General features: G+C 39.2%; 1 protein-coding gene across 1 annotated transcript in view; it reads right to left on the bottom strand.

The window, feature by feature from the left end:
• Positions 1–2,581: 2,581 nt before the first annotated feature.
• Positions 2,582–20,587, bottom strand: part of ARHGAP29 (Rho GTPase activating protein 29) — a 63,030-nt gene continuing 45,024 nt past the window's right edge. Inside the window, exons 15-22 of the mRNA XM_027767201.1 lie at positions 18,498–18,596; positions 16,070–16,209; positions 15,603–15,791; positions 15,190–15,327; positions 9,320–9,552; positions 7,421–7,742; positions 7,182–7,290; positions 2,582–4,273 (exon numbers count right to left, since the gene is read on the bottom strand). Coding sequence (XP_027623002.1) covers positions 3,387–4,273; positions 7,182–7,290; positions 7,421–7,742; positions 9,320–9,552; positions 15,190–15,327; positions 15,603–15,791; positions 16,070–16,209; positions 18,498–18,596 — 2,117 coding nt within the window. The 3' untranslated portion in view covers positions 2,582–3,386. The remainder of the gene's footprint in view (positions 4,274–7,181; positions 7,291–7,420; positions 7,743–9,319; positions 9,553–15,189; positions 15,328–15,602; positions 15,792–16,069; positions 16,210–18,497; positions 18,597–20,587) is intronic.

Genomic DNA, 20,587 nt, shown 5'->3' with positions numbered 1-20,587 from the left:
AATCAGAAGAAACAGATTGCCGAAGGTACACTAAAAGTAATGTGGACTACTCACAAATTCAAATGAAGTGCTCAGCATGCAAAACATGCTTGTCTAGGGATGCAACAACCCTTCACAAATGACTTCTCAGTAACTTGCAGTGTCTTTTCCACAAACCTTCCTGGCAGGCTGACAGCTCCAAAGTGACTCCCCATGACTGCCTTTTCTCTTTGTTCACATCTCTTTCCAAGGGCCTTAAAATGACTTCCTGATGAATTATTTCTAACTCATTATTGGATAGCGGAGTAGAGTGCATGCTGTGGGTACTCTAGAAATAGCAACCTCTTCTCAGGAGAAACTTAATGCCCAGGAAACTGTTAGACCAGTAGGCCGACAGCGCCAGGCTGGACAAAATGTCAGTGGACCCTAAAGGCAGAAAGGACCCAAAAGTGGAACTCTCATTTGTGAGGTTTAAGTGAGGAGAAAGAGGCAAGCTTATTACATAGTCTTTGACTAGCGTCTCCACATATCACGAGTACTGAAGGAGTTTAGAAATGTGTTTTCTAAATTTTAGTATGGGATGATATTATGGTTTAGATAATGGTTTGTGCTTGTTTCATGTTTTAGATTCTGATCTTAGTGAGCATGACCAGATGTCTCCCAGAAATTCATGCACTTGAATTTGATCTTATTGACTGTTATTATAAAGATGTTAAGTGAAAATTTAATTCCCTCATGGTGTTCCAGGGTGGGGCCTTTGGGTGTGATGTCATTCGAGCGAGTTCTGGTAGGCTTATAAGCAGAGGGAATAAGACCAGAGGGCAGAAAGTCACATGAATGTAGACATGCTTTGCTCTCCTGAAAGTTCTGCCTTTTGCCATTTTGTGATGCCTTTGGCTTTCGAAGCCACTAGAACTGCGTGTCAAAATAAACCCCTATCTACCCTGTCTCAGGTATTTCTACTTGCAGTGCAATGACTGGTTATGATAGATGAAAAAGTTTCAGTGAAGGAGAGTTGGTCATGGTTGTAAAACAATACACATAGACTTAATACCACCACTTCGAAACGGTTCAAGTGGGGCCCAGCTGTGGTGGCCCAGGCAGTAGCACGGCATTCTACAATGTTGGAGCCACAGAGATGATCAGGACTCAGGGCCAGGTAGACCTGAAATACTCTGGGCCTGAGACCCTGGCTGGCTGAAAGGCTGGGGAAGGGAATCATCATATGACAAGATCTTGTCACGATGCCCAACTCTTTCTCTCAAACTTATTTTAAAAAAAGTTTAAATGGCAAATTTATACATTTTATGTGTATTTTACTTCAATAAAATTTTTTAAAAGGTACATTTTTTATTGTTACACACTATCTGATATTATTATTAATAGTAATCACAGCCATTAAAAACACTAACCATCTGGGGTCAGCAGGAGGCATGGTAGTTAAGATGCTGGATTCCCATATGGCCAACCAAGGTTCAAGGCCTGGACCTGGCAGCTTGCTTTCTCATTTTCCTTCTTTCTCTTCTCTATCTCTCTCTGGTGAGCACAGGTGCCCTGCAGCAAATTTAAAAAATAATAATAAAAAATAATAAAATAAAATAAATAACTCTTTAGGGAAAAAAAAATACAAAACACTAACCATTAAAATCTGACAGTCCTGTATCTGAGATTTGATTCTGGAACTTACAAGCATGTCATTTAACTACGTCTCAGTTTCCTTACGTGTAACACAGGAATAACAGTGTGCTTACCCAATTGTTACTGTGAACTTGAAATTATTCATGTAGTTCTAGGCATGAAGAATGGGCTCAATAAATGTTGGCTCTAATTTTCTTTTTAGGTTTCTTTCGTATTTTGTACAATGAAGACTAAAAGCAAAGCTTCAGTAGAAAGAGGAATAATTCATTTCTCCCTAGTCCTTAACGTCACTGGGAACTATAAAACAACTTTCAGTAAGATGCATTCCATGACGTAGTTAAAGGATGCACGAGCCCAAGAACTGACCGCTAAGTCACTGACTGATAACTTTTCAGTCTTAAACCCTCCAGACTTTAACTGAGGCAACGAGTTCAGAGAAGTCACAAAAACTTGAAATCATTTTACAAGTTAATATTTATATATATTTATCAAGTGTAACACAGTCATACAAAAACATTTACTTAGAAATATAATTCACACATACAAAAAGAGGCTTTTTTTGTCCCTTTTATATCCTATTTTAGACAAAATTATGAAACTCAGAAAATAACATGAATGCATTAGTTCTAGAAACTGGAAACTGCATATATAAAGCAGATCCAATCCTCTATACATTCTCTCAAATCCAAATAATGAGGCTTACTGAACTGTACTCTGAAAATCAATCAACTTAAATAAATCTTTGTTTGATTCAGATGAAATATGCATATTTCAACGGTGGACGGTCCAGGCAGAACAAGTACATAAAATGATCTGTAAGTCAAAACATTTCATACAAAAGGGATGGTCTTAATAAAACCCATGCAATATCAAGAAGAAAGTTGCTGAACTTAAAAACTTCAGTTTTGAAATAGGTATTTTTTGGGGACCATTTATAAAATATAAAAAAACCCAAAACTGTTGAAAACCAAGAGTTGATGTAGAAAAAAGCCGAGGGTGAAAAAACTACCAAATGTATTAAAACCATCTAAAGCCAAGTAAGATTTACTTGAACTATATAATTCGAACGGGCGTAAGTGCATATTCTTTGTAGATTTTAACTGACTACAACATGTAAAACTGGCAATCAATTAAAATACAATTAAATAGAAGTTTACAAGTCTTTTGGCCATTATGTAAGTATTAAGAAATGAAGTGAATTGCCAATTGAAATAAAGAAGCTTACATACATCCCATAAACGCACAAATGGTCAAAAATGTACGATAATATTGTGTGATAAAACATACTCATATCAAACAAAGGCCTTTTAGGCACTTGCATTAGGAAACATTCATATTATAAATAAGCACTTAATTTCACTCCAAAAAATAAAGCTAATTTTCCCCAACTGCACCTATTACTTAAGAACTACATCATATATATTAGGGATGCTTTTAAATGGATGATTTTATGGAGAAAATCAACTGAACCTGAAAAAATATGAATCCACCTGTTTTACGGACAAATTAAAAAACACAGAATTTAAAGATAATTCCAGTGAGGCACAAACGAGACCCTATAAAAACATTCTACCATTCAGTATGACCAAGAGAAGATAATACAGTCTAATGATAAAAAGTAAAACCCACAATTTACAGTCCTGTACAAAAGGGGCCCCGTCGAAACATTCTTTCATAAAACAAATAATATCACACACACACACACACACACACACACACACACACACACACACATAGAACAAAAAGAGAAAACCTGAACTTTGACAACCCTATACAAATTGCGGGATTTCATCTTCTAGGTCATCAAACTGCTGCATTCGTTTCAGCCTCGGTCTCTGACAAGTCGGATTTCCGTCGGGCAGGCCATGCTCCTTAGAGTTCTCTTTAGATGGAAAAATCGGCTGTCCAGGACAAGCCGAGGTGCTGCCTGAGTCTGGAACTGCTTTCAGCCCGTGAGACTGGGGATCGTGAGCTGTGTCAGGAGGTGCTGCTGCCAAGGGCGAAGCTGGCTTCTCCTCATCGCCCCTGACACTGCTGGCGGGAGGGCGGGGTTTATAAAACGTTGTCCAGTGCTGGGGCTGGAGTGTCCTGGGTGCTCTGACAGCAGAGTAGGAGTCGGAGGACCGTCTCTCTGCTAGCTCTTTCGCTGGCCTGCCTCCTGCCTCTGTGCATGGCTTACTGGGTTGGGTAGCACTGGCAGGATGGTCCCCATGGCCCCGGATGCTTGCTGGCACTGCTTTTTCCTGTAGTGTGCTGGGAGCAATCATGGCAGTTTTGGCACTTGCGTTGTCTTGTTCATACTGTCTGTCTCGAGTTTTGTGTACAGTTTGCTGGTCAAAGCCATTATATTTGGGACAAACAGTAGTAGGGGTGTCTTTTCTATTAACGCCTTCAAAAACAGGACTCTTAGAAAACTTGTCAGGACTTACGTATCCCATATTTCTGCCATTTCTCTCACCAGGAGGGCTTGCAAGAAGTAGTAGTCTGTCTACAGGCAAACTTACAGGTCTGACCCTGGTCCTTGGAGTATGCCTCTCCACGTTGTACGCCGCCCTGCCACACTTCAGAGCGAGCGGCTTAGGGCATTTATGCACCTCTTCCACTTTCTGGGATGCTGATTCAAGTTCTTGGTCTAGAAGCAAACGTACTTTGTTGTCTGGAAAAGAAAGATTTATTTAATTCTGTAGCACAAGGTTAATAAGAGTTTAAGTGAGTTATATACAGACACTCTCTCCAAACAACATGGGCCTTACATATTTTTTCCAACATGATATTCTCAGTTATTTACTTTGAGGATTTAAATAGTCACGTAGTATTAAAGGTATACTTTTAATTTTAAAAAGTTAGAATTTTAAATTGATTTAAAATTCAGTACAATAAGCAGCAACAAAGACATTGTTAGTAAAAAGCTAGTAAAAAAAAAAAGAAAACAAAAAAATACTTGAAGTATTTTTTTTTTTTTTAAGACAGGGTTCTCGCTGTATTACAAGCCTCCTGTCACACCCTTTAGGTAGAACAAAGCATATTAAATACCTCAGCTGCTCCTCATAAGGCTGAATAGTTTCTTTTTAAGTAAAAACCACCATCTCCCCATATATTCTTTTTTTTTTTTTTTGAGAGAGAGATTTTTGCTAGAGGGCGTGTGCGCTCGCCAGACAGACAGAGAGAGACATAGAGACAGAAAGCGAGAAATCAATCACCCCCCCAGGGGGGATGGTCACGCCGCAATCCCTTCTCCTCCATTCTCCTCTCGGGATCTTGGGCACGTACGCACACGCACCCGGCGTGAGTTTTAAGCCACCGGGTCCAGGAAGCGAACCGCGGTTGACTCCGTGGGAGTCCAGCGACCTAGCCATTACGCTAACTGCTGGTTCCCTCCCCATATATTCTTTGCTTTCAGGTTTACTTCTCCTCTTTCTTCTGTAGTCTGGTCCTGTGGTCCCTGCTTCCCTCACCTAGAACCTCGGTGCCTCAAAACCCCATCTCTTCTGCTGTCTATTCTAAAATAATTCCAGGGCCCGGAAAGTTCTGGGCCTCTGCACATGCTCTTCGTTGCTGGACTTCAAGCATCTCTGGGCCTTGACACCCCCTGACCGGACTACACCTGGCCTTGAGCACAGCATTCCACCCTCTTCCCAGGGCCTGCTCCTCCCACGTGTCTCAGGCAGTGGTCTGCAGGCAGGTGTCCCGCAAAATCACTTTCCAGTGGTCTTCTCATCTGGCCACCTTCCTCACCTGGAACTGCAGGCCTCTCTTTCCTAGGTTCCGAGCCAACACTGTCTGAACTTACTTTTCTGGATCCCTCCCCACATTATTATAGAGCATCCCGAGGGACCCGACCCATTGCAGTCACACTATAAGCACAGAAGTATGTCCTTCAAGTTCTGAGGGAGAAACAGCACCGTGGAGATCAGGGCAGACTCCGAAGCCCAGTGCTGGTTCTAGCTCGGCTCTAATTTACCACTTCTGCATTGGGCAAGGGAATCTCAGCATCCCTAGGTGTCCCATCTGTCCAAAGACACTTGTGAGTGCATCTATGCTGTTCTGTATTTCAGATCATCTAGTAAGGCAAGTTCTTAGAATCACAAAATAAGAAGCACTCAAAAATTATATTTAAAAATTTTTATATTCCTATTCCTAATAATAATCCAGCTTTATGGAACAGTAGAAACAGTGCAGGTTTAAGAATCAGATAGGGTTCAAATCTTGACTGAACAATTTACTACTGACACAACCCTCAGTATTAACGTTTCTCAGACTATCAGTTATAGGCTGAATGAAACTAACCTTACTCCATATAGCACAGGATTGTTACGAAGATCAAATCAGGAACAGTAAACACATGCTTAGCAGAGGGCAGGCAGGTAAATGTTAGCTCCCTTCCTTTTCAGACACTATTAAAACACATGGCTATAGTTTTAAAAGTTGGAATTCAACTCCAACAATGTAGAATTACATGGGAAGTTTTCTACTAGCTTGACAGCTAACTTATCACTGCAACTAGAATGTCATACAGAGCAGCAGTGACTAAAACAACTGCTGTCAAGGAAATAGCAGACATGCACATGCATGCTCTCATGTGTTGAAGGCTGGCCACATGTGGAAAGCATATGGAAACATTTGAGTAGTCTCAATTTTTAAAATTTCCAGAGTCTATTTTGACTATTTATGAGCAATTAGATCAATACACTGAACTACAGCAACAGATGATATTAATACACCGTCATAGAGCTCAACACATTTCTACCTTGACTTTAGTTGATGGCAAAAGCAAAAGTGAAAACTAAAAAGAAATTCAGAGGAGCATAAAAACTGTGAACTCCAAGATGTCTTTTTTTTTTTTTAAAAAAAAGAGATTTTTCTTATAGAGCATGTGTACTGGCCAGAGAGACAGAAAGTGAGAAATCACCCCCCAGGGGGGATGGCCACGCCACAATCCCTTCTCCTCCATTCTCCTCTTGAGATCTGGGCATGCATGCACACCTGGCAGCTTAGCCCAGCATGAGTTTTAAGCTGCCAAGTCTGGGACTCAAACTGTGGTCGGCTACGTGGAGTCCAGTGATGTAACCAATACAGCATCTGCTGGTCTCCCAAGACGTCTTTTCATAAGAAAGTTTATCACGAAGAAGGAAATTCACTTAAATATAAGGTACACTAGGGCTGGCCCCATAGTGCCGTGGTGAAATATTGACATTCAGAGCCAGATTCCATGTAGCCAACTGTGGTTTGAGTTGTAGCCTCGGAGGCTTGAAAAACCCACTGGATGTATGTGTGCATGTGCCCAGAATCCTAATGGAAGGAGAAATGGAATAAAACGGATTGTGGTGCAATCACGCCCTACTGAGGGCCGCACTCTCTCTCAGGTAAGTACACATGCCCTCTAGCAACATAAAAACATAAAAACAAGGTATAGTAAAAGGCAACTTCTCAATGGTTAGAAACAATAAATTAATTAATAAAGCTTCATTCTCTAACTTTCCTCAACTCCACTCACAATGACTTTTATTCATGGCTTAAGGGCACAGTTTTAAGTCAGTAAACATATTTTGTTCACAGCCACTCACCAGTGAGACACACATCACATTTTTCCAATGCATTCTGCTTGCATTCTGATTCCTCGGATGATGCAGATGGCTCACGAATTTTGCTTTCACTGTCTGCACTACGCATATCCTGTTGGCGAAAGAGAATTTTTAAGCTTGAAGAAACAAAGCCCACCTCAAGATATACCATTTGGCGATCTTAACTCATTAATATAAGAATCACGAAGTTCTAATACAATTCCATAAAGATCAAAACTCACTTCCTTTGAAGAAAAAAAAAGTGACTTCACAGAATGTTCTTGGTCTCTTTCTTCTGATAACAGAGGCTTTAAAAGACAGCTTGGATCCACGTGAGGTGCAGTGACACCTGTGCTACCCACATCTTGCGGCTGGAGGGACCCGTCGAAGATCTTCTGTGAGTAGCTAATGAGGAACTCTACCAACCGTGCTTGACTGGAGTATTCAGCAAGAGAGGAGATGGTGACAGGAGCGGTTGTGGGCCTGGGCCTAATGAGACTTGGTCCAAATATAACCCCCAAGTTCTTGGAGTTCATCTTGTTTTCTTCTGCATGATCTACCACCCTGCAAAGTGGAATACACAAGGCTATATGAGATTTGCCAGCTGAGTTCCTTGATGGTGGTTTTCCCATGGGTTTGGAAGGGTGAAGGGAAAATGGGCTGCAGAAGTCTAGGAATTATCCCTCAACAAAGCTGCTAGGAAAAGGAAAAGGAAAAATACATTTATTTAATTAAAATACAGACCACACACACTATTGGGTTTCAAAGTATTGTATTAGGATTAAATTTAAATAAGTAGAGGAATTACTGCAGTTTTATCAGAGAAAGAAAAATAATGGGGTTTTGTACCACCCTGTCACACTAAAGTATTATATCCTTCTGGGTCTTTATACTGGACCCCAAACAGCATTATCAATTTCTCTCACTGACCACAGATAGTCTTCAAGCCTACTTGACTGTCCCTCCTAAAGACCTCTCTGCTCTATCTCCACTCCCACTGTCCTGGCCACACCTCAAGCTCTCATCATCTTTTATGTCTAAGACTTTCAAGAAGAGGAATCACAGTAAAGGCCTCTCCCCCAACCCATTCTCCATACTGCTGCCAGAATGATCTAACAGGCAAATCTGAGCATGCTGAATTCCTGGCTCAAAATTCTTTATTGGGCACAGATGGGAGATGGTTAACTCACCTGTGAGGCATGCGAGATTTTCTTTATCTGGCCTCCACCCTGCTTGGTCCTGCTACTGCTCTGCTATATGGTTGCCTAACTGTGTTACTTACACAAGGCATCTTCACAAGGTTACTAGAGAATGTGTATTATGGAGAAATGGCGTGGATTTCTTTTCTTTTTTTTCTTTTTTTTTTTTTGTCGCACCAAAATAAACTAATACCTTAATTCTACTTTTCCACAAACTTTTAACAGTCCCCTGTGGGACCAGCAGGTGGTATGGTGGTTGACTGACTGTGGTTTGAGTCCTGGACCTGGAGGCTTGCTTTCTCACTTTCACTCCCTCTCTGGTGAGCACATGTACACTACGCAAATTAAAACATAATAAATAAAACTAAATAAATCTTTAAAAAATATATGTCCCCTCATACTTCTCAAATGCAAATATTCCTGTGTGTTTTCATGTCAATTTTCCTCTGCCTGGAATACTTTTTCTACATTCTTTGTCTACCAACCACTGTTCATTTCTTTAAAGTTGACTCAACTACTTCCTCTGATTTATATCCCCACCCAATCTTCCTCTGCGTGCTGTCCCTAGCTCTGTGAGAACACAGGATGCCGTAATGTACTTGTCCGCAAGTCTGTTCCCCAAGCTGATAAGCCCAACAGATGGCAGAAACCAAGCTGTCATCTTTGTTTCCCCAGCCAGGGTCTGGCATATAGGAGGCATCTGAGGGAATGATGCGGTTGTATGGCTATGTAGTAAATGGCCCATTCTCTAACGTGTTAGAAAGGAAACATTCATTTTAGAAACACCACCACAACATTCTTGAAAGTTTTTAACATGACTGAACTGTACATTATAAAATAGTTACATCAGTGCATTTTGTTATGTTTACTTTAACTAACCCCCCCCCTCCCAAATCAATTATCCATCCACTAGTGGATGGTCTACTTAAATAAAATTCTTACCGCCTAAGATGTATAATGAGGTAATGAAGACTATTAAAATTTGATGCTGGCAGTTGTCGTAAAAGGTCTTTGCTTTTTAGGAGTATCCGATTTATTTCTATACACGTATTTGGCCATTTTTTGTCCTCAGGGGTATCTTTTTTTGTCTCATGTTCTTCATTTACATGTTGGATCTCTTTTGCAAGGTCAATAAATTCCTTGTACAACCGGAATAAAACAAATGGTTCTGGGAGCTAAAGAAATCAAATTACATTAGGAATATCATTGTCTATTTTTTGTTCACAGTCAACTACTATTAACTACATGAATTCACAAGATTTAAAGCCAATCTGCATTTAGAAATGTACATATGTTTGCTACAGACATGGCTGATAGGTACATCTGAAATCATCACCATAAATCAGATCTATATTCAAAAGAGTTCACTGATAATCAGGAAAACTCTACTTAACACTACACAACCGAACTGAAGAATTGGTGTATATCTTACACCATTACATTCTTGACTACCCCAAAGTCAGCATGATCTTCTTCAACCTTTTTCTTTTTAAAATAACCCAGGATAATGTACAAAGTATATCAAATTAATTAGCAAAAGCTGATAACGCAAGTTTTAATGGATATTAGAGATAGGGAAAAAAAAAAAAAAAAAACCAACAACAACCCAAACGCTATATAGGACCCTTATGTTTAACTTGGACCAGACTGAAGATTAATCTCAGACAAGATAACCTACCAGAAAGACACTGTGAACATTTTATTCATCTTAAGTTTTAAATACAACTTAAATTGTCTCCTCAGTATGTTAAAAGAAAAAGCTCCTCTCTAACTAACAAAAGGCATGCCATTTTGATTTGCACAATGCCATGACACAATTTTATGTCTGCAGTGCTCTGTGTTGGCAAATACGCTGTACCTCTGGCTACCTGATGTTCTGTATCATCTACGGTGGGCTAAGCGCCCATTCTATGGTTTCTCCTGCTGGTCCTAAAGAGAGGCAGCCTTGCGATCAATTCCTACCTCCACGACTCTGGGAACTGAAAGAAGTTACTTAACATCTTGAAGCTTCAAGTCACCCCCATGGTAAATGAGAAAAATGAAGACAATTTTCCAATACTGTTCTCAAAACTGGACATGTCAGGGCTGGCAGGTGGCGTGGTTGTTAAGGGCTCTGGATTCCCACATGGCCGACTGCAGTTTGAGTCCCGACCTGGTGCCATGCTTTCTCACTTTACCTCCTCTCTCTTTCTTTGCCTCTCACTCTGTCCCTCTCTGGTCAAATTAAAGTAAGTAAATAAGTAAAGTTAAATAAAATAATTAACAACAACAACAAAAATTAGACATGCTTCCCTCAAGAAAGTCTTGGTCACATAATTTTCCTGAGACAAAATGAGAACTGATAATATTAGATCCTATTCACTTTATCTCCCTGAGAAAGTAGATAAGATAAAGAATGACTTATCCTAAGAGTTATCTTTTCTTTTCTTTCTTTTTTTTTTGAGAGAGATTTTTGCTATAGGGCACAGGTGCTTGCCAGAGAGACAGAAACACGAAAAGCAAGAAATCACCCCCCAGGGGGGATGACCACACTGCAATCTCTACTCCTCCATTCTCCACTAGGGATCCTGGGCACACACACACATATGCCAGCATGAGGTTTAAACCACTGTATCTGAGACTTGAACCGCAGTTAACTATGTGGGAGTCCAGTGATGTAACCATTACGCCACCTGCTGGTTCTAAGACTTATATTTTCAAAGGTGCTCAGCCTTTGTTTTTCAATTAAGAATCCTATAAAATATGATTAAAGAGATACTAATATCTTCCTGGACTAACATGGCAGATTCCAATAATTACACCTAATTTCTTTCCCTCCTGCAACCCCACTAACATACAGTTTACATTCACAAGGACTAGAAGAATAGGAGAGAAGACAAAAGCAACATCGTTATAAGCTAAAGACTAGAGGAACAAGTGCTGACTTAGTCTCAAGAAAGTTAAATTCCCAAACTGTGGTCTACCATAATTTACAGAATCCTACGGAGACTCAGGGACTGCCAGCACGAGGTCCTCTTACACCAGGGAGGGGTAGGCTATATAAGAAGGCTTGGAGCTCTACATCCCTGTCTCTCCTCCATGCTCCTGAGCAATGCTCCTGAGCAATCTCTTCCCCAGAAGTCTAGAGATTTCCTCTCTGGGAAATGTGAAGAGGGGGGTCTCTGGATAGGCACTGCCAAGGAAGAGAAATAGGTGGGCAACTGAGCATTGTGTGACTCTACACATGCTGAATGGGAGCTCCTGCAGCCCTGCTACCCTGCTTGGCTCCCAGAGTCTGGTGCCACACTTTCAGGCAACAAAAACCCTTTTCTGGGGTAAGAGACCAACCCAAGAACAGGGGCCTACAGACAGAGACATCAGGAGCTTCCCAAATAGCTGACTTAGATCACCCTGCAATAAAGTCAAAGTCTTTAGAGACTTCATGTGTTCAAGAACTTCTAAAAAGATTTCAATTCCCAAGTCTTTCAACTTAAGCAGACAACTATGGAAGACAGAAATCAACATGGGCAGGAAAAAAAATCAACTTCATGGTCTAGAACTGTGTTGTCAATATGGTGGCCACACTAGCCACAGATGGCTGCTGAGCACTGACCACTGGTCCAGATTGAGATGTACTCTAAATAAAAAATTCATACCAGATTTCAAAGACTCAGTATTAAAAAAATACATTAAAATATTCCATTAATAATTTAAAAATACTGATTAGATGTTCAAATGATTAAATATGTTAAATAAATAGTAAAATCTGCATCATTTGTTCATTTTTATTTATGTAGCTACCTGAAATTTTAATATTATACACATGGCTTATTTTATCTACTGGGCAGGGATAGGAAGCTAAGCAGAGAAAAGAACTCTCAACAAAGAGAAAAAAGTCTATGAATATCTTAAAGTAGATAAAATGTCATTCATTAAAAAAAGAAAGAACACTACTTAGCCATAAAAAACAACAAAACCCTGGTTTTTGATGGGAAGTAGATTAATATGGAAGATTTACTGCTGAGTGAAGCAAGCCAGGCTATGAAGGAAAGGCACTGTATGTCCCCACTTAATATATACCAAGCGTTTGCACTCTATGACTGAAACTGATTGACTAAAGGATATAGAAACACAGTATATACATGTAAATACCAGATACAGTGTGTGTGAAAGGGGAGGGTCTGAGAAAAGACATTTAGAAGAAAAACAGGGAGGCAAAGCATTAATGGGACAAAGAAATGTGGTATTATCTGCTGAGGGTACTTTATAGTTTTATTAACTGTACTAGGGAGAAATGTTCACCTGTTGAAATATCCATGTTGTAAGCCAAATAATGTGACTGAATGTATAAAAGAAAATGAAATCCAAAAAAAAAAAGAGAAAGTACACTTAAGAACAAACTGAAAAAAAAAAGAGAAAGAATGCTATTAAAAAAAAAAAAAGAAAGAAACAAAAAACAGAAAACCAAGTCCTTGGAAATTAAAACATGATCTCAGAAGTAAATAGTTTACAATAGGGAAGGATGATAAAACTGAAGAAATTTCTTAGAAGTATTGGAAGAAAATAAAAACAAAAAAGGAAATGGATACTAGGGAAAAGGTAAGGGAACCATAGAACCAGGATAGGTTGTCAAGTATTCAAATATCAATTCCGGATATAAACAGCGAAGAGGAAATGAACAAAAGAACAAAAGAAAAGTCCCAAGAACTAAAGGACTAACCAGACTGACGGAACTCCAGTGGCCAGAATAGTGGAGAAAAAAAATACATCTACATCAAGGCACAATGTTGTGAAATTTTAGAATAATGAGGAGAAAAAGAAGGTTCTACAAGCTTTCAATAGGACACAACAACAGGCCATCATGAGTCATGATGTATTTTTTTTCTATGCAAAAATGTGTCAAAACTTTCCCCACAAGCCAATATAAAATTAGGAAAGAAATGAGAACTTCAGGCTTTGAAGAGAACAAACACTGCCGGTCATGTGCCATGGTACAGAGGTGGCACAACATTCGGTGATGCTGAAGCCATACAGGAGGGTCCCAGGTTTGCTTCCCAAGGTCTCCCTGTACACGCCTCATGCCCCATATTCCTGACTGGCTGGGACTTGGGGCAAGTTTGTAGTGTGAGGATCCTGCTGGGGGTGCCTGCCTCTCTCGCTCTCATTTAGAAATAAAGAAAAAAAAAAATAGAAAAACTCAATACCTGTAAAATTCTGAAGACTAGAATACTATAACTTGCTATACTAATCCATACTACTGTACTTCTATTCAACAGTAGAATAAAGACATATATGAATAAATAAGATTTCAAATATTTTCTTCTTTCCCACTTTAAGAACAAACATAACAGGAGAATAACCAAAAACGAGGAAGACATGAGACCTGTTCTCTCATAAAAGGGGAGGGTAGAAAAGAGACCCCGGGATGAATACTAGTTACCATGTTAAACAGAATCTGTATCAGAGCAACTGAATTTCAGAGACCGAAGTGGGCTTGGCTCAGATCATTTTTGTACTTGGCTCTCTAGACGATATGCTGTCAAGTTCCTAAGTGACTAAGGTCACTTATTTCACCCCACAGATGTGTTTTCTTTGGATCTACTCCTGCAAACTGCAGGTACTACAGTGAACACAATAAAAAGAAAACAGAGCCATCCACTCTCTGGCCAGCTGGACTTCCAGTCCCCAGCTTACAGGGTAGCCCTAACCAATGCCCCAGACATGGGGAGCTTCATGTTCCCAGGATACATTTATGACACTGCCCACTGACTTCCCACAATGGCTCCTTTAAAATATCAATGAAGGCAATGCCAGTCCATGATCTAGACACTGTTCTACTTACTCATTTTACATAACAGTCAGTCCTGGCCTTTCCTTGCATAGCTACTAGGTCATCAGGAAAGTCATGATGCATTTTTGCACAGGAAAACAAAAAAATACGTCATGACTTTTCTGATGACCCAATACATTTATGCTTTCAAGTAGGTTTTCTAAAATTTAATAATCTATTGTTTAGGAATAAACAATAGACATTTAAACCATTAAGAAGAGGGAGATACTTATCAATATGCTTAGAAAAGACCCTACTAGGAACAGCAGATAGTGTAATGATTATATCACTGGACTCCCATGTAGTCAACCATGTAGTGGTTCGAGACCCAGACCTGGCAGTTTAAAACTCATGCCAGTCTTGTGTGTGTGTGTGTGTGTGTGCCCAAAATGCCAAGAGGAGAATGGAGAAGAAGGGATTGTGGCATGGCCATTTCCCTGGGGGATGATTTCTCATGTTCTCTCTCTCTGGCAAGCACACATGCCCTATAGCAAATCTCTCTGAAAAAATAAAAAAAGAAAGAATAGACCCTACCTGGGAGAGCCCATAGGGGTCTTTAATAAGATATGATAATATTCTATTTTCTTAAGTTGGGGAAGTGAGTTTATTATTTATTATTTCTTTTTTAAAGAATTATTTTAATTTTATTTATTATTATTTTAAAATTTTCTACAGGCCAAATATGTGCTCACCAAAGAGTGACAGAGAGGAGAGGGAGAGGAGGAGTCAAAAGGTAAGCTGCCAGGTCTAGGACCTGAACCGCGGTCAGCCATGCGGAAGTTCAGTGCCTTAACCACTATGCCATCTGTAGGCCGCTATTTATTGTTTCCTAAATTCTACACGTATTTTATATACTCTGATCTGTACATTAATAATCATAATCAGAAAGGTATCAATATAGTCCGCTGATGAAAACACATGCACAGCAAATGTTACCGGTAAAATACAAATCATATTTTTGCTCTTTTTTCTTTAATGGTGGGTTTCAAGGGTAAAAACTTACCTGTCGAAGGTATAATTTCAGGACATCACATATGTCATGAGAACTAAATTCTGAAATGTCTACCAAGTGCATTCCATTTTCAAAAGCTTGACACAGTTTTTCAGTTTTTACTTTGTTTCCACACACACGATAAATTCCCTTGAGAAGAAAAGGGGGGAAAATTGTAAAATTCTGCTTTAGTAAAAACGGTTAAATGTAGACACCTAGATATAGTTGATTTTTCTACTTCAATTTCTATTAGTATTTTAGGGAAAAAAACCTAGTTAGTGCCATATGGGGTAACATTTTCCAAATAAATATGATCAATTCAATTATTAAAAACTGAGGACATTATTTTTCCTTAAAGTACCTTTTTCATGAGAACAAATCATATAGTCATTTATGTTTTTAAAATTTGAAGAATTATAATGTACCTGTAGACACAAAGCTCTATTTTCAATCTCTGAGGCACATATTTTAAGTATAAAAGGGATGCCATCTGGTTCCTTTTTTGCAACTTGTGTGAAATCTGCTCCAAATAAGTGTATTTTTCCTGGAAGTTTCTGATGACCACAAATGATGACTAAATTTTCCAGACACTTTCGGTGACAAACAAGGAGACACTATAAGAAATAGACAGTTTAAAACTGGTTAATTCACCTTATGAATAATCACAACTGGGCAAACTATAGGGAGAGTAGTAACAAAACAAAAATGACTTAAAACGGAACTACTTGTGCTTTAAATACATTTTATAGCAAAATAAAGTATAAAATTATAGAAGGTACACTGTGGTATAATAAAAATACATTTGCAAGATATTCTAATAAGTAAAATTAATAGCAAAGCAGTATGCAGCAAAAAACACAAAGGGAACAATGTAATTCCAGAAAGATCTTACCTCTTCACATTCAACACCCTGGAATACAACGATGCTTTCACAATCCCGACATTTTGTGGGAGATCTCAATTTGCGAAACTTGTGAGTGAGAGCTGCCTTTGACATCAGTGTTTTTTTAAAAGCTCCAAGGGAATTGGGTCCTTAAAACAGAAATAGATTAGTACATAAAAACTGTAAGATGACAGAAAAATTATACCATATTATACTGATTTTGAACCATCTTCAGACTATAATCATTCAATACTATCAAAAACTATTATTTTGAATTTGTAACAACAAAATAAAGATCCAATTTATATGTGTCTTACAAACCATACACATTTAGCAAACATTTTAGTTATGAGAAAATCCTACCACCAAACCAGTAAGATAATTCCAAAATGGGGACCAGCAGGTGGTATGGTGGTTAAGGCGCTGGACACTCCCACATGGCTGACCACAGTTCCAATCCCGGACCTGGTAGCTTGCTTTCCCACTTTCTCTCTCTCTCTTTCTGTCTCTCTCTGGTCAAATTAAAATAAATGAATGAATAAATAAAATTAAATAAATAATTCTTTTTTAAAAAAAGATAATTTCAAAATAGTATGGCATAATGTTTGCAGAATCAGCAAATTTATATTGTTATTAATAGGCCCTGCATGAAGATGGGAAGAGTGGTTGATAGGTGGCATTATACTTTTAGAAAATGCCCCTATAGGGGCTGACAGGCAGTGTGGTGGCCGGGGGTGCTGGGCTCCCATATGGTCAACCAAGGTTGGAATCTCAAACCTGGTGGCTTGCTTTCTTACTTTCTCTTTTTTTCTCTTTCTCTCACTCTGGTCAAATTAAAATAAATAAAGTTAAATAAAATAATAATAAAAAAGAAAACGCCCCTATACATGCTAAAAAGAAAGCCATGACGAAGTTAGCATGTCAGCATTACTTGCCTTAAGGGTAAGGTTATTCCTGATTTATTGTAATATTATGGATGATACTACCTGGTTGTATACTGAATTACCATAATGAAGGCCAGACACTCTACTAATTTAGCAAATAGTGCCAAGTTTGAGGTATTGAATGTATTAAACTAATTTACATGAGTCTAATTCAAGCCATTAAAGTAAATGACTTTCTTTTTATATCTTTCAACATACACAACTTTCCTTCTCCTCAAATAGTATACTTATTTACTTTTCCTGCTTGGCTTCTTGCATTGTTTTTCTTTTTTATTAATTTTGAAGAGGTTTTTATTAAGAATTTCTTATTCACTGAAATCGTTTTTAACAGTAACTCACCATATTAAGTTTATAAAAGAGCAGAGTATCTACCTATTTTAGCCCCATACCAATATTTTTAGTCTAGTAGATTTTGTTCCTAATTCTTATAGTTGTATGTGTAACATCTGATTAATACATTATCAGTCCATACATGCACTTAATTGTTGAGATATATTTAAGTCACTGTCATGACTTTTCTTTTTTTGAAGAGGTTTTTGCTATAGGGCGCGTGCGCCCGCCCGACAGACGGAGAGAGACATAGAGACAGAAAAGTGAGAAATCTTTTTTTGAGAAATTTTCACTATAGGGCGCATGTGCTCGCCAGACAGACAGAGACAGACAGAGAAACAGAAAGTGAGAAATCACCCCCCCAGGGGGGTTGGTCACGTTGCAATCCCTTCTCCTCCATTCTCCTCTTGGGATCTTGGGCAGGCACGCACACGCGCCCGGCGTGAGTTTTAAGCCACCGGGTCCGGGACGCGAAACGCAGTCGACTACGTGGGAGTCCAGCGACATAGCCATTACGCTAACTGGTGGTTCCCTCTTTCTCTTTTTTTAGAGAGGTTTTTGCTATAGGGTGCGTGTGTGTGTGCGCTTGCCAGAAAGACAGAGAGACAGAAAGCAAGAAATCACCCCCCAGGGGGGATGGTCACGCCGCAATCCCTTCTCCTCCATTCTCCTCTCGCAATCTTGGGCACGCATGCACACGTGCCCAGCATGAGTTTAAGCCCACTGGGTCCAGGACTCAAACCACAGTAGACTACATGGGAGTCCAGCAACATAGTCATTATGCCAACTGCTGTTCCCATGACTTTAATACTCAGCAAAGTAATGATTCCTTACATTATTTTGGGGCCTCCCCCTGTTGTCTAATGGTTAAGGGAGCCAGATCCCACAGAACTGACCCCAGTTGGAATTCTGGCTCTATTGGCCTAAAAAACACAATGGGTGCATGTGTATGCCCAAAATTTCAAAAGGATGGAGAAATGGTGAGTAGGAATTGTAATGTGACCATGTCCTATTGGGAGATGCTTTCTCCTTCCCTGTCTGTCTTTCTCTTTGGCAAGCACATTAATGCACTGACAATTAATGACACACACTATTTTTCTAGTATCATGCAGTGCTATTATTTGAACTGGCTTAGTGAGACTTAATTCAGGTGGGTACAATACCAGCTTCTGAAGGGGAAGGCGGTTCTCTTTCATCTAGATCATCTGCAGAAGACATGGTTCCACTGGATGGAGTTCGTGGAAGTTTTCGATGAAAGTCTCCTAAAAAAGAATTGTGAATATAATTACCTGATTATTCTCTGTGGAAGTATAAAAATGTGCAATGACAACATTTTTGTCATACTAGTTTATTAGCTTCAATTGTAAAAATTTACTATCACTCTTACATTCCAAACAGAGAGTTCTGCTACTTATTCCTGAGAATAAAAGGAAGAAATTTAACCAAATCTGACTTTTCCAAATAAATTTAAAACTGGGTATCACATAGTCCATCCAATGAGACCTTATTGAAAACATCCTTTTTTTTCCCTCAAGTTTTTGTCATGCGGTATGTGCGCTCACTGGAGAGACACTGTGAGAGGAAAGTGAGAAATCATTCCCCAGGGAGGATGACCACACTGCAATCCCTTCTCCCCCACTTTCCCCTGGGATTTTGGGTGCACATGCACGCATGCCTGGCATGACTTTCAAGCCACTGGTTTTGGGACTAGAATTGTGGTCAGCCATATGGAGTCCAGGACCATAACCACTACACCACCTGCTGGCCCTGCTAATTGCTGATGGTATCATTTGTAAGCTCCACAAAGACTGGTCATATTTTCCATTTATGTCTTGTATCTGACAGTGACTGGCATGATAAAGTTGTTATTAAATTCTTACTGAATTAAGTTACAAATAAATGTACACAATACAAGCTAAAGCTTCTAAACTACACAAAAATCTCTAAATACAAAAATAAAGTAGTAACGTATTGCTCTGTACTGTAAGAGGAAACTGGGAACTGGGAACATCAGTGATTCCTGGTCAGGAGCTAAGACCACAGGAGGTAAACCACATCAGCAAAGGCTGTGCTGTATGTGGCACAGGACATTTGGACGAGCCCTAGAAGATGAGCTTTGTTTTCTGTTGAAATTAGCAACAGTGCTCTATCTAAGGGGATTCAGGAGAGCCAGCCCCTTAGCCTAGTGATTGAGAGATGGATCCCATGATGTAGAGCACAATTTGAATCCTGGCCCTGGTGGCCTGAAAAACACATTGGGCCCATGTGTGTGCACGCTCCAAATTCCAAATGGATGAAATGGAGAAGGGCGTACGGTGTGATCATGTCCCACTGTGATGGTACTTTCTCTCTCTTTTGTCTCTCTCCATCTCCCCTCCAACTCAGGAAAAAAAATTCACTTTAACTGAAGGCCTTAATATTCAGAAAAGCTTTTTTCTAATGATTCTGAACAATATCTCTCCTCCAAATAATTTTCTTCATAATAAACTTAATGGTGATAGTCTAGTTTTTTCTTTTTTTTTTTTTTTTTTTTTTTTTTTTTTTTGAGAGAGAGATTTTTGCTCTAGGATGTGTGTGCTTGTCAGAGAGACAGAGACAAGTGAAAAATCACCTTCCAGGGAGGATGGCCATGTCACAATCTCTTCTCCATTCTCCTCTCAGGATTTTGGGCATACATGCACAAGTCACTGGGTCCGGGACTTGAACTGCTGTCGACCATGTGGGAGTCCAGCACTTACCCACTACACCACCTGCTAGCCCCACAGTTTTTACATAGTATTTTTGCTTTGAATGTGTCCTCAATGACTGTGAAGTCACAAGGTTGCATATTTCATTTTAGAACTATTCTAACTTTAAATTGTTTCCTCATATTATTGTACAGAAATCTTGTCCCTATTAATCTAAGTTTTTGGTCATATTTTTTTCTAAATTAGCAAATAAGCACTCTAATCCCTTTCCATTTCCAGTATTTGAGGACAGCTGTCATGTCCTTCAATTTTACCTTTCTCCAAATCTTTACCTGTTTATCATGTGATCTGGTTTCCAAACTTTTGTTTTTATCATATGAAGTCTTACAGAATTCCAAATAATTTAGAGTTTGCTCTAGATCTGTTGTAATGTCTAGGATCAGCTAGAATCGCTTTGCTTTTACAAAGCTAATTATAAATACTCAGTTAAGTACATATTTAGGCTCACATCTCCAGGATGGCATTTGAGTAGCAGTAGCTTTTAAAGAAAGTGGCAAAGTAGCAGT

The sequence above is a fragment of the Tupaia chinensis genome, unplaced genomic scaffold (genome assembly GCF_000334495.1).
Source record: "Tupaia chinensis unplaced genomic scaffold, TupChi_1.0 Scaffold144016_1, whole genome shotgun sequence".
Classification (NCBI taxonomy): Eukaryota; Metazoa; Chordata; class Mammalia; order Scandentia; family Tupaiidae; genus Tupaia; species Tupaia belangeri.
This window is presented reverse-complemented; position numbering and strand designations above follow the sequence as displayed.